Consider the following 14,090-nt stretch of genomic DNA (forward strand, 5'->3'; position numbering starts at 1 on the left):
GATTTGCATGCTGGCTTCCCCATAGATGGAGCATCTGGACAAGAGAACCTCACTGTTTCTGAAGGGAACCATGTATTTGGCAATACTTCTTGTCATTAGAAAAATGCTGCAACAAATATTTTCAACTTCTTAGGAAGACCTTGAAAATAGGTTTTCAAGCAATAGCTGTAATGCTGTCTTGCATTCTCTCTTACCCAAACCCACTGCTCTTATAGTAGGTCATAACTCACCAACTTACCCTGAACTGAGATGGAGAAATTTTTTTTTGGTTGAAATAAATACATGCTGACTCTTCTTGTTTTTTTTTTTTTTTTAACTGTTCTGAATCATATATCTAGCGTTGTAAACTGTTCAAAGCTACATACGTGCTTTATACTTTTAAGTTATTCATAGAAGCTTAGTTAGCCTCAGAGTTTAAATTAAACATCTAGTAACTTCCAGGTTGGCTTAACTGTTTAAAATTGCCAAGTCGAGTTAACTCAGCTGATGTGCCCTGCAGTATCTACGTAGTGTTTGCACAAACAGATCCATCAGCTACATTGGAAGAATCCTACTGATAGAGATGAGAAGCAAGACTGTTCTTTCAGTAGTGCATTTGAATCTGAAAAGCACTACTGTTCAAAGCTTAAATGACAGAAAATTGTAGGGAATTCCAAGACCTTACATTACAAGTAGGCTACCACTACTTGTAATAGGAAGCTACTTACTGTGTTCAGGGCAGCTTGTGTTATCTGGAGGTAATCCATCTTTGAACTCTTCCAGGGGGAAAAATTAGAATTGTTGTATGACAATCTTTGTACTCGGCAACAATGAAAACCTTCAGTTTCCTGCCTATTTCGTAAAACTGATACTAACACATTTTCAGTGAAAATGGAAGTTGCTTTGAATTATGGTGGTGCTTAGTAAAAAGTGTTCCTTGAAAGGCTGAATTTTTGGCCTAGATTAAGCTATTAACTTAAATGTTAGCTTTCAGAGCTGGTGTTTGGTTAGCTAGCTGGGATCATCTGTTACAATGAAGTCATTGGCTGCTCTGCAAGTACTTAGGAGAAATTAGTGTAACTGTGGAAATAGTGGGGGGGGGGGGCATTCTTTAGCTGAACTGTGTGGTCATGAAATTGTGTGAACTTTTCTATGTTCTCTGTTGGACTGTGTTCTGAGAGGCAATAAAGCCAGACTCTGGCTTCACTTGCAAACAGTTGCATCTCTTATGCAGTCTTAAAAACCTCTGTCAAGAACATAACTGCTGTCCTTGACTCAAATTAACCAACTAAAAGAGCCCTGAGTCAAAGAAATGGTAAAGCTGTAAAATTTTGAATATCCCTCTTTCAGCACTTTCAGCGCAAAACTATAGGCACTCTGCACTGTAGTTTTGGATCTTTCTGCGCAAAACTATAGGCACTCTGTGCTATAGTTTTGGATTGCTGCTTCCTTTCTTGCACTGAAAAAGTGTGTGTGGTTCTTTTTCATGTGTGCAAGGCAACAGTTAATCTGCTCGCAGAAATGCCTATTTTGATGCTTTTGTAGACAGTTGTCCCTGCCCTTGGGAAGGTGGAAAAGCACAGAACCTAGGGAACTCTTACTTCTTATATGCCTCAAAATAGGTTTATCTTTGCATGCAGCTCAAAACCAATCTCAGTCTTAGGTACCTGAAAAGTATTACCTTTTGTAAGATGCTCTTCTCTAATAGCAGATGGATCTTTCTAGAACCTTTCGGAAGACTGCCAAAAGGCTCTGGAAAGAAGGGATATCTTCCTCTAAATTGTGACACTCATGTCTTCATCTTTAATTTCTTACTCAGAGTTACTGTGTTGTAATGAACTGGCATTAGAGTGTAATGAACTGGAGAGCTAGGAAAGCTGTTGATGTGTTATTTGGCCAGGTAATGGTATGATCAGTGAAACAGGTAGAGATCAGGTAGCCCTTAAGTCACTGAACTCAAAATGAACAATACTGAATGCAAACACTGTTATCTTAGTTTGATGGCCCCTGCTTCAGGGTACTGTGTTGTGCTGCTCCCTCCTAAATAAGTATGTCAAATGGGCTTGATCTGCAGACTGCACTGTATAATGTAAGTATGGCCTGTGGTTCATACTGGAAGAAGTCCAGCAAAGGGCAACTGAGATGACTAGACCACCTTTCATGTGAGGAGAAGCTGAGAGAGCTGGGGTTGCCTAGCCTGTAGAAGAGAAGACTCAGGGGGATGCTCTCACCAGGTATTTATGTATGTTGGTAGGATCTAAAGATGATTGAAGGAGGCTCTTCAGTGATGCCTAGTGAAAGGACAAGAGACAGTGGGTGTAAACTGAACACAGAAAATTCTGTCTTAACATGGAAAAACAAATTTTTACTGTGGTTAAACACTTGAATAGGTTGCCCAAAGAGTCTCCCATACTTGAAGATAGTAAAAAAACAAACTGGACAGAATATTGAGCAAACTGTGCTAGCTGACCCTGCTTGAGCAGGGGGGTTGGGCTAGACAATTTCAAGATGTCCCTTCCAATCTCAGAGATTCTATGATGATCAGAGGCAGGTATCCGAGAAAGATTTTTCTATGTAAGATGTCATTAAATACAATGCAAGGGGAAGGACTTCGTTTTTTACTAGGAAAAGCTATGATGGTAGTCTGTGTATTCTTTATCTTGTGAGTCTTTTATACTCATTCTCTGATTGACTGCTCTGATTTCTGGCTGCTCCCTTCCCCAATATTGTAGTGGGGAGAACATGAGTAAAGCAATGTTGTGTTCCTGTAAACATATTTCTATTATTATACCATGATCCTAACTTAAGAGGGGAAAGAATGACTCTATAAAAATGTATAGAGATGTTTTTGAGAAACCAGAATCTTGTATAAATACTCTTAAGAGTAATCTATGGGTAGCAACTAGGCTGTCTGCTGCATGCTACCCAGAGAACACGCAGCTTTCCGCATTCTTAGTTGGTTAGCGATGCGCTATGTCCAAATCTGCTTTCAGGTGTGCTTGCTTTCTCCTGTTGAGTTTGCTGTGAATTGCCAGATGAATGTAACTTTCTTCTTTCCCCTTCAGATACAAAATGAGACCGGGTTGTCCTCATTGTCACTTGTGTTCCCCAACATGTAAAACTCTTGGTTGAACATAAGCTCTCTGCTGAAGGACAGTGACATTAAGAACACTCTTGGTGTGTGCTCTGTTCATACATTATTCTTCTGGCTGCCTGCTATCACTGCCACTTAGGCTGCATGTTATAATTCCTGGATGTTACATTAGTGTCTTCTGCTCGAAATGAATCCAAGGTCAAGAGCATTTGTGGTTTGCACTTCTGTTAATCAGGGAATACGAAAGAGCTGAATGTTTTCTCCCTTCTCTCCCCAGACAGCCTGCCTGCGTTCCCCATTGCCATGGTGGCAGGGATAGTCATCGGTACGGTTACAGGTGTCTCACCGCTCATCTCTATTGTCGTGTGTCTTGTCATCAGAAAGAACAACTCTAAAAAACAATACTCTGGGTAAGAGGTCTCCCTCCTCACCTGTGGATAATGTGAGGAACATCAGCAAGATCAAAGGGAAGGTTTAGAGGGGGGTAGGAGTTGTTTCAAGCCAAGTCTTGGCAACCGTGGCTAGAGATAGGGTATGGGCATGTGGAATACTGGTCATCTGCCTATACTGATTATCTTTGTATTGTGCTTGAAAAGACGTACTGACCATGAGTTGCACCTGAAAATCACTAAATATTGGAGTTTATCCCCAGCCACAAGCATATATGCCCTAAGAACATTTAATCTAAGATCCCCTAGCATTGGTCTGTTTCCTTTCCTTTCCCTGCACCCCTGCTTCACCTGCCCCTCCCCACCCCTGAAGTAAAGGTGCCACATGTGAAATGCTTTTGAGGAATGCTCTGTGTTGAGATGGAGACAATCTGTTTCAGGTACCAGTGTTTGGCTCCTGAGCCTGTAGTGTACTTGCCAAAACCCCACTCATCACCACTATTCAAAGTAAGAAAGGAGTAGCCACTCTGCATCCATTCTCATTCACTGCCTGTTTCTTATTAACCATCATTGCAAGGTTTTTAGTGTTAGAATTAACTCCAAGGTGAAGTGCACAAGTCTTTGATGTGGCATATAAAAAGCAACAAGAACTACCCCAGGCAGACTCTAGTCCTGTGGTGGTGGACCTTGGTGCTAGTGTGAGAGGCATTTCCTTTTTTCTCCTCTCTAATTAGCTGGTAATTTACTTCTATAAGAAAGAATGAAAATTATGCATGTAGTCTTAGAAACAAACCCCAAACTTCTAACTTTCTTCTGTTCTTTCCCCAGCAAATGCTCCAGCTTGCTGCAGGTTCTTTGGGTTGCCTTTGGGATAAAAGAAAATAACTCAAAAATAAACTTGTGGGGATTTTTAAATTAAACTTTGCCCTGTCCTTTTCCCAGTTGGACATCTTAGAGAAGGTGAATTGGCTGTTGCCCTGTGTTAAGGCTAAATATAGTAAATGCAGCTGTGTGTGCTCCAAATTGTGTGGAAAGCCTGGTTTTCCCTTTCTGCATGTGTCCCTCCCCTATGAACTGAAAAGAAGCCTGCACTGTCATGCACCAGCAGCGTGTGTGGTGATCCGCTTACCTTGTTCCCAGTGACCTGCTCTCCAGTGCCTTCCTGATGAAGGACACATGCTGGTGCTGAGCAGGGAGCAGTAGTTTATGCACTGTAATTTCTTGTAGTAGATTTAACTACTCTATTGGGAAAGTAATTGCTGAGGTTTAAATACTGCTTTCACTGACCATGCCAGCTCTGCATGACGTGTAAAGAGAAACCAAATGTGCTGTGACCCCCTTCAGACTTACAGACTGTCTTCTACACGATGCTAACCCATTATGTGGTGGTGGTGGCAGTGAGATGCACTTACTCCGAGATAACCATTCTACCTTGAACTGAGGTGGACTGGGGCACTGTGTGGCATCTGGAACCCGTGCATGGTCACAGTCTCCATTCATGCTCTGACTTTGGTTTTTTTTTTTTTGTTTTTTCTTTCTGCATTGGTGTGCTGGGATCGGATCCTGCTTACCTCCCTCTTCTTACAGAGATCCTGATATAGACGCCAGATTGGGAATGTAGCAGGGCTGGGTCTTCTCTTCCAGTCCTACTAGACACTATGGTAACTAATCAAGTTGGTGGTTGCTGTTAATACCTGTGTGTATGTGTACACATTTCCTCTTCCTTTGCTGACTAACCAGCTAGCTCTCTATTAACATAACTTCACTGTAATTTGTGCTGGAGTCTGTTGGCAAAGGGATGGTGCATTTCACTGAGTGCTTGGGTTTCATTGTCTCATATCTAACCGGGAGGGGATTGCTGCTTACCCAGATGGTGTCCCTCCGTGTCTTCCAACAGTGAACTTGGCTAAAGCACAGGAATTTCAGAGCCCTTTCTGTGTCAAAAGTAGAAGTAAATCCCTCGTAAGTGTTTTTCTGGCACAGACAGCTCTGGTGCTTGAAAACTTGCAGTGGTTTAAGTGCATTAATTGCTCAAACCTGAGTTATGCCTTTTAGCTAGTATAGTTCTGAGGAATTTGGTGAATAAAGCAAACAGTTCATAATTACATCATTTTGGTAACAGAACAGCTGCTTTGTCTCTGAGGCTGTAGAAGCCCCCTTGCTGTGAAGGCCAGGGCAACATACCTTTTTCACCTTACTCTGCTGCATGTAAGCTGGAGCTAAGTCTTCTGTGGTTAGACTTACCAAAGGATAAAAAAAGTACTGCTGTGTGAGGAGGTGGTCTGCTAAATCACTGTCCTTGTTTGCTTCTGTACTTGCTTTGTACACCATCTGTCTACAAAGACTGGGGGAAAAAGATGCCCAGTGGTCAGAGGGCTGTGGTACCAAGAGGAATTCCTGTGTGCTGTTAAGGAGGCTTTGTTTCCTGGGTGCTTGGGTACAAAGGGGTAAGCCTCGCATTTAGAGACACATTATTGTATTGCCCAGTAGCTACTAACAGTAAGTTTAAGGGCATTTGCTCATATACTTAGCTCTGTGGTATTCATTTATCCGTCTGTTAAAGTCTTGTTTTCAGTCCCGCTTTAAGCAGGTGAAGAAAAGTGAACAGAGAGTGAAAACTGGCAACCTTCTTTTAGGGATGTTGGTTCTCACCAGTTTTCTTGTTTGAAAACCAAGATTTGCCTGATTAGATATCCAGGTAGCTGTATCAGGGCACCTTGCCTAAATGACATAATGTGTGATTCTTAAAGTAGCTGCTCCAGAGACTTGTGTCTGTTGTGAGTGGGCAGAGTTATTTTGGTATCGTAGCCTAACCAAAACCAAGGAAGCTCCTAACCAAAACGAAGGAAGCTAATGTGGAGTTTGGTAGGAAGTATGGAGAGCTGGTGGTTCTGGCAAGTGTTCACTTTTAACTGTAGCACTCATGTAATACTTGCCTCAATGACTGGGATTACTTAGCTTATAGTCAGAAAATAACTGCTGTTTACCACTGAAGCCTCAGTAAGGAAAACATGTGAGTTTAGACATTGGTTTGGTTGAATAGGAATATCTAGGGAACAGGGGGGTTGGAGGAGCTGCTGTCCTGTGTTAATAGTTGTTTCTTCTTGTTGCTTACCAGTGGGACTATGGGAGGAAGGCTAGAGAATTGCCTGGGGAGAGATGGAAAATTGTATGTGTTTATTTCAGAATCCATTCTGTTCATTTTTGCTTTGGCATAATATGCCACGTTCTCCTGGCCATCACTCATTTTTTGTTTTTGTTCTTTTTTTTGTTTGTTTTGTTTTGTTTCATTTCTTTTGTGTGCCTCTTGAACATTGTCGTGCAAACTCTGCTCTGGCACATCGTCAGCTGCAGTACATCTGAGAGCTTGATGTCACCGGTTAAGCAGGCTTCGCAGAAGTCGCCCTCTGACACAGAGGGTCTGGTAAACAGCGTGCCCGCCAGATCACACCAGGTAAACTCCTCCCTGCAAGGAAGATGAGTGGGCAGTGGGATAGCTATTTAATGCAGAGACAGCATTAGCTACTGGGTGTACAATCACCCCATAAAGCTGCCTCTAGAGTTCTAGGGTTGTAATGGGAAGGAAGTTTACTTGCTGTCTCGTTACTGTGAAAGGTGCATGCTCTGTGGCATGTACTTCCTGTGCAAGGAAATGAACCAGCACAGTGCAAACACTGATTAGCAATGATCAATCTGAAGATGACTCTTGCTGCTGAGAGCTTTCCTCTACTGAGCCACCCAACTTTTGTGGCCTTGAAATGGCTACGCTTTGTCTTGTGGTTGCTGTTAGCAAAGTTTTGCTTACTTTGAAGGAAGGAGGTGGCTCTTATCCAGACTTGACATCCCCTGGGAAATGAAATCACAGGGGAGAGAATGTGAGTCAGACAGGGATTCCTCACAGTATATGATTACCTGTTAATAGTGTACAGGATTTCTCTATTTTTAAGATGTTTCTCACCTCTTGATTTATCTATTCCCAGCAGTTTTCCTGTGGAAGTATGGATCCTGAGTGAGTTTAAGTCCAAAATGGACTTTTTCTTAATTAGCCACATCTTAGCAAGTGGCTGCAGAGTAGTGTGTGAACTGGCAGGTTTCTACCTCAGAGTTAATACCTAGTTTCTTAATTTGCACCCCCAAAAATAATACATGGTGGAGATGAGTGTTAATGTGTTAACACTGCAGGAAAAAAGTACAGTGTTAACAGTGAGCTGGATAGAGTCAAAACCCCTACTCTGTTGGGCTTCCAGTCAATTTTGAAATGCATCTTGTTCTTGGCAGGTGCAGTATTTCCAGAGTTTTAGCACGTAGGCCTACAAAGTTTCCTACTGACTTGAGAGAACAGTTCTTCTCTGAGCATGAAGACAAGATACTCAGGTTTTAGGATTTAAAAATAGTTCACATTTTGACTGGAGTGGGTCTAGTAGCAGCTGGCTGCCTATAAGGTCTAGATAAAGCTTGTCCTTTTTTACCTCATGGGAAGGGCTTCTACAATGGGTGAATGAGACAGGTGATCCCTCCTCTTTCCCCTTCCTTTCCCTCCAAAAAAAAATATTTATGTGTGGGGTGTATGTTGCAGTAGCTGTTGGAGTCAACTTCCCTAGGTCAAAAGACCAAGCTGTTTTATCAAATCACGGTCGCAGTATGAAGCAGTGCATTCAAGTGCCTGAGAGCTATGTGGAGGCAGAGTTTTACTGTTCTCCACTTACGTCTTGAAAGCAAAAATGCTTCTATCTTCTGTGTAACATTTTGGTGTGAAAACTTGCCGTGTTCTCACCCTTCTGTGTCTGCAGTGTTCTGAGTCGCAATATGCTGTAAGGAACATGTCAGAGTAAATCCAAACTTTGTAAAGATAACTCGGAATCAGTGTGGTTTTGCGCTTTGTAGTCAGTTCAGCCTGCTTATTCCTTGTCAGAGTCCTCTTCCTGTGGGTAAGTTCCTGAAGGAAATATGGCAGATGACTTTGTTCAATTTTAGTTTAGGGTTTTGGGGTTTGTTTTTGAGGTTTTTTTTTTTTGAGTATTTTGGTTGGTTGGTTGTTTTTTTGTTTGTTTGTTTTAAATCTTTTTTTATATCTCTTGTCTGTCAAAGAGAGCTTTGTCTGGATTTTCTTTTCTTGGCAGATATTTGTAGCAGCAAGTGATTTCTCTAGCTTGTGTTAAGCATTTGCCCTATCTTTACAGAACAGTGAGTAAGCATATTTACTTTTATTTAAAGAGATCCACAATAAAATCAGGGTAGATCAGGTTTTGAACAGATTGCTTAAATTAGCAAGGAAACTAAATTTCAGTTGATGACACTTATATTTTTAACTCAAAGCCATTTTTCAGGTGGGTTTCTTGGGTTTTGTTGGTTTTTTTTTTGTTTGTTTTTGGTTGGTTTTTTTCTCTTTTCTTTTTAAAGGGGTGATACCATCATGCAAATTAACATACTTGAAATCTAGCACCACATATAAGTAAAACCTGGTATTTCTTGTTAATGAAGAACTTAGTTGTAATATTCAGGCTGTTGTGTAGGTGAAATGCTGATACTCAGATCCCTGGCAGTTCCTAGGAGCTATTGCAGGAGGATTGTTGATTCAGGCACCCTTCTGTGTCTTGGATTGCCTGGCAGTTCTAAACCAGTGGTTCACACAGTCAGTGCTGTGGTCAAACAGTAAAGGACTGTGGACTTCCCTGTAGCCTTTTACTTGGTAGGATGTGTAGGAAATGACTGAATGCCTCGGGCTTCACTGGTGGAGAAGAATTGTGAATATAAATATATCTGCCTTTGCAAGTTAAAAACAGTCATGGAGGTGTTCACTCTTAAAAGAGTGGCATTTAAATTAAATTTATTAAATGAATTTTAGCCATTTTGTTATTTATGTATCAGTTAAAGAATCAGTGATGAAGTATTTGTCCATGTCACTTTTCAGCTGAAAGTGCACTAGAGGCTGCACTTCCTGTGTGTTTTGGGTACAAGTTTATCAAATGTGCACCTTGCTTTCTGTATTGCCCCAGAGTGCTGAAAGTATGTGTATCTGGTTTTGTGAACGTTCAGCTGGTTGAATCAACTCCATTTGTTTTCACTGTGGCTTCCTTCTCAGCCTGTCAAACTTGTCGAATTTGTTCTGTCCTGTCAAATTTGTTTGTGGTGTTTCTTCTCCATGCCATTGTTCTGTAGTGACTCATATTCTACCATTACTGTTATTTATATGAGTGAGAGAAGCATTTCCAGGAAGGACAAGAGCTGTATGTATTTTCCACATGGGTGTCCTTGTTTAGATAGTAATCTAGGTTGCAGCAAGCAAACTAGCTGAGTATTTGTTTCTGGTTAGGCTGAAGGACCAGTAATCTTCAAGTGTAACTTACATAGAAGTGCATTCCTGATGCACAGAGCAGTATCGAGTAGGGATCCTAGAGCAGGTCAGTCTGTCAGTGTAGAATTGGGGATCACTAAAGCTACATTAACTTAAGTACAGATCTCTGGCTTTGCTTTTTCTGGTTTAAGGCATACCTGAACAGGCTATATTTGAGCTTTGTTCCAGGCTTTAAACTGGACCCCAGGACCCTGTGAAGGAGCTGTTCATGATGCGAGGAATCTTGATTCAGATTTCAGATAAATTTCCTGGAGCCGGAATCTGTGGTAGCTGCAGCATCTTTCAGGATCTGAAAAATTTGAAAATACTTTAGATCATAATGGTCTAACTTTGTAATTCCTTTTCCTTTGCTGTCACTTGCATTTCGTGACTGCTGGCAAACCCTTAGCAAGGCATTGGTACACTTGCTACTCTTTCCCCTTCAGTTCTGAATGGAAAAATAGTAAGGCTTAGGGAAATGCTGGGGTTTCTATGGCAGTGCTGGTCTGTTTTCTGGTTCTGAAGAGTCAGGAAGAGCTTTTTTAGATTGAGGTGAAAGTTCTGACTTTTTAGATAGATAGATATATATGTATATATATTGTTTTGGTTTTGTTTGTGGGTTTTTTTTTTTTAGCTTGCGGAAAAGACTCTTTACAAAGATTCAGATCACTGGAGGAATCAAATGCAGGAAAATATGGTCCTGGTGCTGATTATGATCGGCTAGAAAATCATCTGGCAACAAGTCAAATAGATTTAGCACTGTAATAAGTCACCTGTCCTCCTTTTCTCTGTGTTAGCTAATCTACTTATTTAGCTGATAGTGAACACATTGAGACAATGATAGCTTGGTTTGGATCAGGTGATCACACCAGTAGGTCTCTCCACCACCACCTAACATGCTTGCAGCAGAGTGACTATAGTTGACCTGGCATAAAATTAGAGTAGTGGTAACATACTGATCATGAGTGATCCTACTGTGGTAGAAAATTGACCTATCAGAATTATTTGGGCAAAAATTGAAATGTCATAGTGAGTACTTTATGCAGTTGTGCTTCCCCCCCCCCCGCAAATGATAGGAAGTGCTTTTGAGCTGAATTTATCATACCTGTGACATTATGGCCTCTGGCAGATGAGGCTTCTGGAACTGCTTACAGATAAACATTAGGGTAACTTTGCCTTCAAGTTCATATAGACACTGCACTCTAATTGGAACTAGTGAAGTAATCCTGATACAGTGCTGGAGACCAGAACAACATGAGGGCCAACAGCAGAAAAAGAAAAGGAAAAAAAAAAAGTGGCTCTAATGAGACTTGAAACCCAGAATTTTCTAAGATGTCAGTGTCTTTTGAGCATTTTCTCAGTGTTATTTATATTGAGTTTTACATCTGCTCGCAAGTTTTCATCCTTTTGTCCATCTCCCTTCTCTTTATCACTTGGGAAATACTTTACCTGGAAGGAAGAAAATTTGAATTTAAACTAGTTCTGAAAGAGAACAAGATATTTATAAGGTGTGTGCTTTGCCAGTTGTGTTGGAGGAAAAATAGCTGTGCAGAAGCATATCTATGGTCATTCAAAGACTTAACCTTCTCTGTAGAAGGTCTCTTTTCATCTCTGGCCCCCAGTTGCTTTGAAAGATACATCAAAGGATTTCTGGGTCAATTCCCTACAAGTGTTTTCTAATTTGGCAGCATACCAAACAGCTAAAAAAGCTGCAACCAGACTAAAAGATCTCTCCTTGTAATCACCCTACTTCCAACTAGGACAGTCCCTTTGCCTCCTGGATGAGGGTGTATGGCCTCTGCTGAGGTCACCTGGTAGGTGGTCGCAGCCTTCTGCTGTGTACATGTCAGTTGAGGCATGCAGCATGGGAGCTGCAGGTCAGACCTTTCCGTAAAGAACCCACCTCTCTTGTTGGGTACAAACTCTTTATAGGCTGCAGTCCTGTCCTCAGCCCATCTCAATTAGCTGCAGTTTGCTTTCCTGAGGGCTGTGTTTTGGAGGACGTGGTGCTTTAGGAAAGTGCTAGCATGTCTGAAAGATGGTGCTGTAATGTCGTCTACTGTACCCCAGCAAATGTAATGAAGGTTTGTGGCCGTGCTTGCCCAGTATGTCTGTGGAGGTGCTCACTACATGGGTTGGCTTGAAGTCACAGGTAAGAGTTCTGCATTACTGCAGCGTTTTAGTGTTTTCTGGCTCATTGCTGTGTCAGTCTTGATCCCATCACTTGCTTGGCCAGTGACTGGTGATGTAAGGTGGCTGCAGGTTTATTCTCTCCCTCTTGGTACAGCTGTGCTGGGATTTACAGGACTTGAATGGCAGTATGGGAATTATACTCTGCTGTCTACTGGTAAATCTGTAATACAGTTCCTCTTGAAAAAGATCTGGCCTGCATCTAAGCTGTGCATCTGCTCCATGTAAGATACAGTAAGAATTGCTGCTTTTCATAACAAAGAATCCTAGATTTTGCTTTTTGTGAGATGCAAGCAGCTGTAGCAGTGTTCAAGGGAGGAAACAGTGCAGTTTGGCATGCTCCTGACAGGAGAAAGGTGACAGAATAGAGTTCATTTGAGGTGAGGGTTCATTCCACCTGCTTCAAAGTGCTGCTAGTGGTCATAAAAGCTCTGTGGTCTTGCTTTAGCTTTGGTCTTGCTGCAGCCCCTGCAGAAGGAAGAGGCAATATGGCCTATTCTGAAAATACTGACAGTGCTTTTTCATTCTGTTTCCAGGGCCCTGTCATTTATGCGCAGTTAGATCACTCCGGAGGACAGCACAGTGACAAGATTAACAAATCGGAGTCTGTGATCTATGCTGATATTCGGAAGAACTGAAATGAGATCCTAAGCTATCCAAAGGAAAACACACATTCAGACTGGAATTGCTTAAAGAAGATTTGACCCAGAGAACTCACATGTGGCCTTTGATGCCTAGGCTAGGACCAATGCATGTGCATACAGAGGGAAAGGTATATATGTATTGTGTGTAAATAGCCTATTTAATCATACAGAAGTGAGACCAATGTTGCATGTGAAATGTGGTAAGAATTTTGCTTATAAATTGCCAATATTTTTTTTTTAATCTAGTGTGACAAGAGAGAAAGTGAAAACTCGCATCACAATTTTAAAATATTTTTATCTTGATTGATTATTAATGGAGAAACTGGAAGATTCCTGAAGAGTCTAGACTAACCTGGAGAGGTTTTTTTTTTTTGTTTATCCCCCCCCCCCCCCTTCCCCCCCCCGGCCTACTAGCTGAGGTGAGTATAAAGAAGAAATCTTCTTTGTATTCAGAGTTCTTTATCTATATAGGGTATTCACCTTTCCTTGGTCAGATCCTCAGTAAAAGCTGTCTTCTCACATAAACTAGACACTGTTGCTATAAACCAAAGGTGATTCCTAGCTATCAGAAATGTATGTCTTAGCAGTGTAAGTGAAGGAAATGTTTAGGCCTACCTGACCTGTGTAACGCAAATCACAGAACTGTTTACTTCCATATTGAGCCCACCTATTCAAGCTCAGTCCTTTAAGATACAGGTATAGGGTTGATCTAATGAATTTTGTGAAATGGTAGTTTACCTGTGAAAACTTACGAGCTAGTGAGCTAAAGGGATAGGAAGCTGTAGCTGTAGGTGGTTGCTTCAGACTGTTGAACCTTTCAGTGCTTCTTCCTCAAAGCTCTGTCACTTCATATCTGAAAAAGGGCTTTAAGGAATCGAAGCTGTAGTACTCCCTCACCTGTCTCTCATAGCTCCACTGTCACTTCTTTAGAGATGCTTTATCTGTTCTTAAAAGCCTTGTAGTAAAGGCTGAATGACCTCTGGAGGAAATCTAGGGTTGCACTCTTTAATCTTTTTAATGTGTGTTTTTGTGTAACCTGTATTTGCACAAAGGATGCTGAGGGCAGTTTATTTCCTTCGTCTCTGCAAGTCAACTACTTGAATGTAATTTTCCAGCTTCTTGTTTCCAGATTAAATTCCTTGTAGATTGCTAAGGATCTCTGTCCTCTTGTGCTAAAGAGGATCTTTCTTTAGCTGGCCCATTTGTATCCTGAAATCTAATGCTCAAAGATAGAAGGGGCATTTTGGCTGAGATCTTAGAGTAGCATATAGTAGAAGGATTTCTGTTTTGTGCATCCTAATGTGGTATTGTTTCTTTTTGTAGCTGCAAATAATACTCAGTTTTGTCCACCAGAACCCTTTCTCTCCGATTCATTTCCTAGTTCAGTTCATTTCAAAGGATCAGTCACAGAGTGGTTGAGGTTGGAGTGGGCCTCTGGAGATCATATGATTCAAACCCTT

General features: G+C 41.4%; 2 protein-coding genes across 7 annotated transcripts in view; both read left to right on the forward strand.

Annotated features, from left to right (window-relative positions):
* Positions 1-12,915, forward strand: part of MPZL1 (myelin protein zero like 1) — a 28,637-nt gene extending 15,722 nt beyond the window's left edge. For 2 of the 6 annotated variants that reach the window (XM_057410549.1, XM_057410548.1), the window contains 3 exons: positions 3,351-3,483; positions 6,811-6,916; positions 12,523-12,915. In XM_057410549.1, coding sequence (XP_057266532.1) covers positions 3,351-3,483; positions 6,811-6,916; positions 12,523-12,624 — 341 coding nt within the window. In that variant the 3' untranslated portion in view covers positions 12,625-12,915. Of the gene's footprint in view, positions 1-3,350; positions 3,484-4,290; positions 4,423-5,049; positions 5,124-6,810; positions 6,917-12,522 lie in introns of those variants that run through there. The other 4 variants (XM_057410551.1, XM_057410552.1, XM_057410550.1 and 1 more) reach the window with 4 other exon arrangements.
* Positions 1-14,090, forward strand: part of LOC130599782 (gamma-aminobutyric acid receptor subunit rho-3-like) — a 220,289-nt gene that overhangs the window by 23,113 nt on the left and 183,086 nt on the right. The window lies entirely within an intron of this gene.

The sequence above is a fragment of the Pezoporus wallicus genome, unplaced genomic scaffold (assembly GCF_028554395.1).
Source record: "Pezoporus wallicus isolate ANWC-B61680 ecotype Strahan unplaced genomic scaffold, APGP_CSIRO_Pwel_v1 contig_229, whole genome shotgun sequence".
Taxonomy (NCBI): domain Eukaryota; kingdom Metazoa; phylum Chordata; class Aves; order Psittaciformes; family Psittacidae; genus Pezoporus; species Pezoporus wallicus.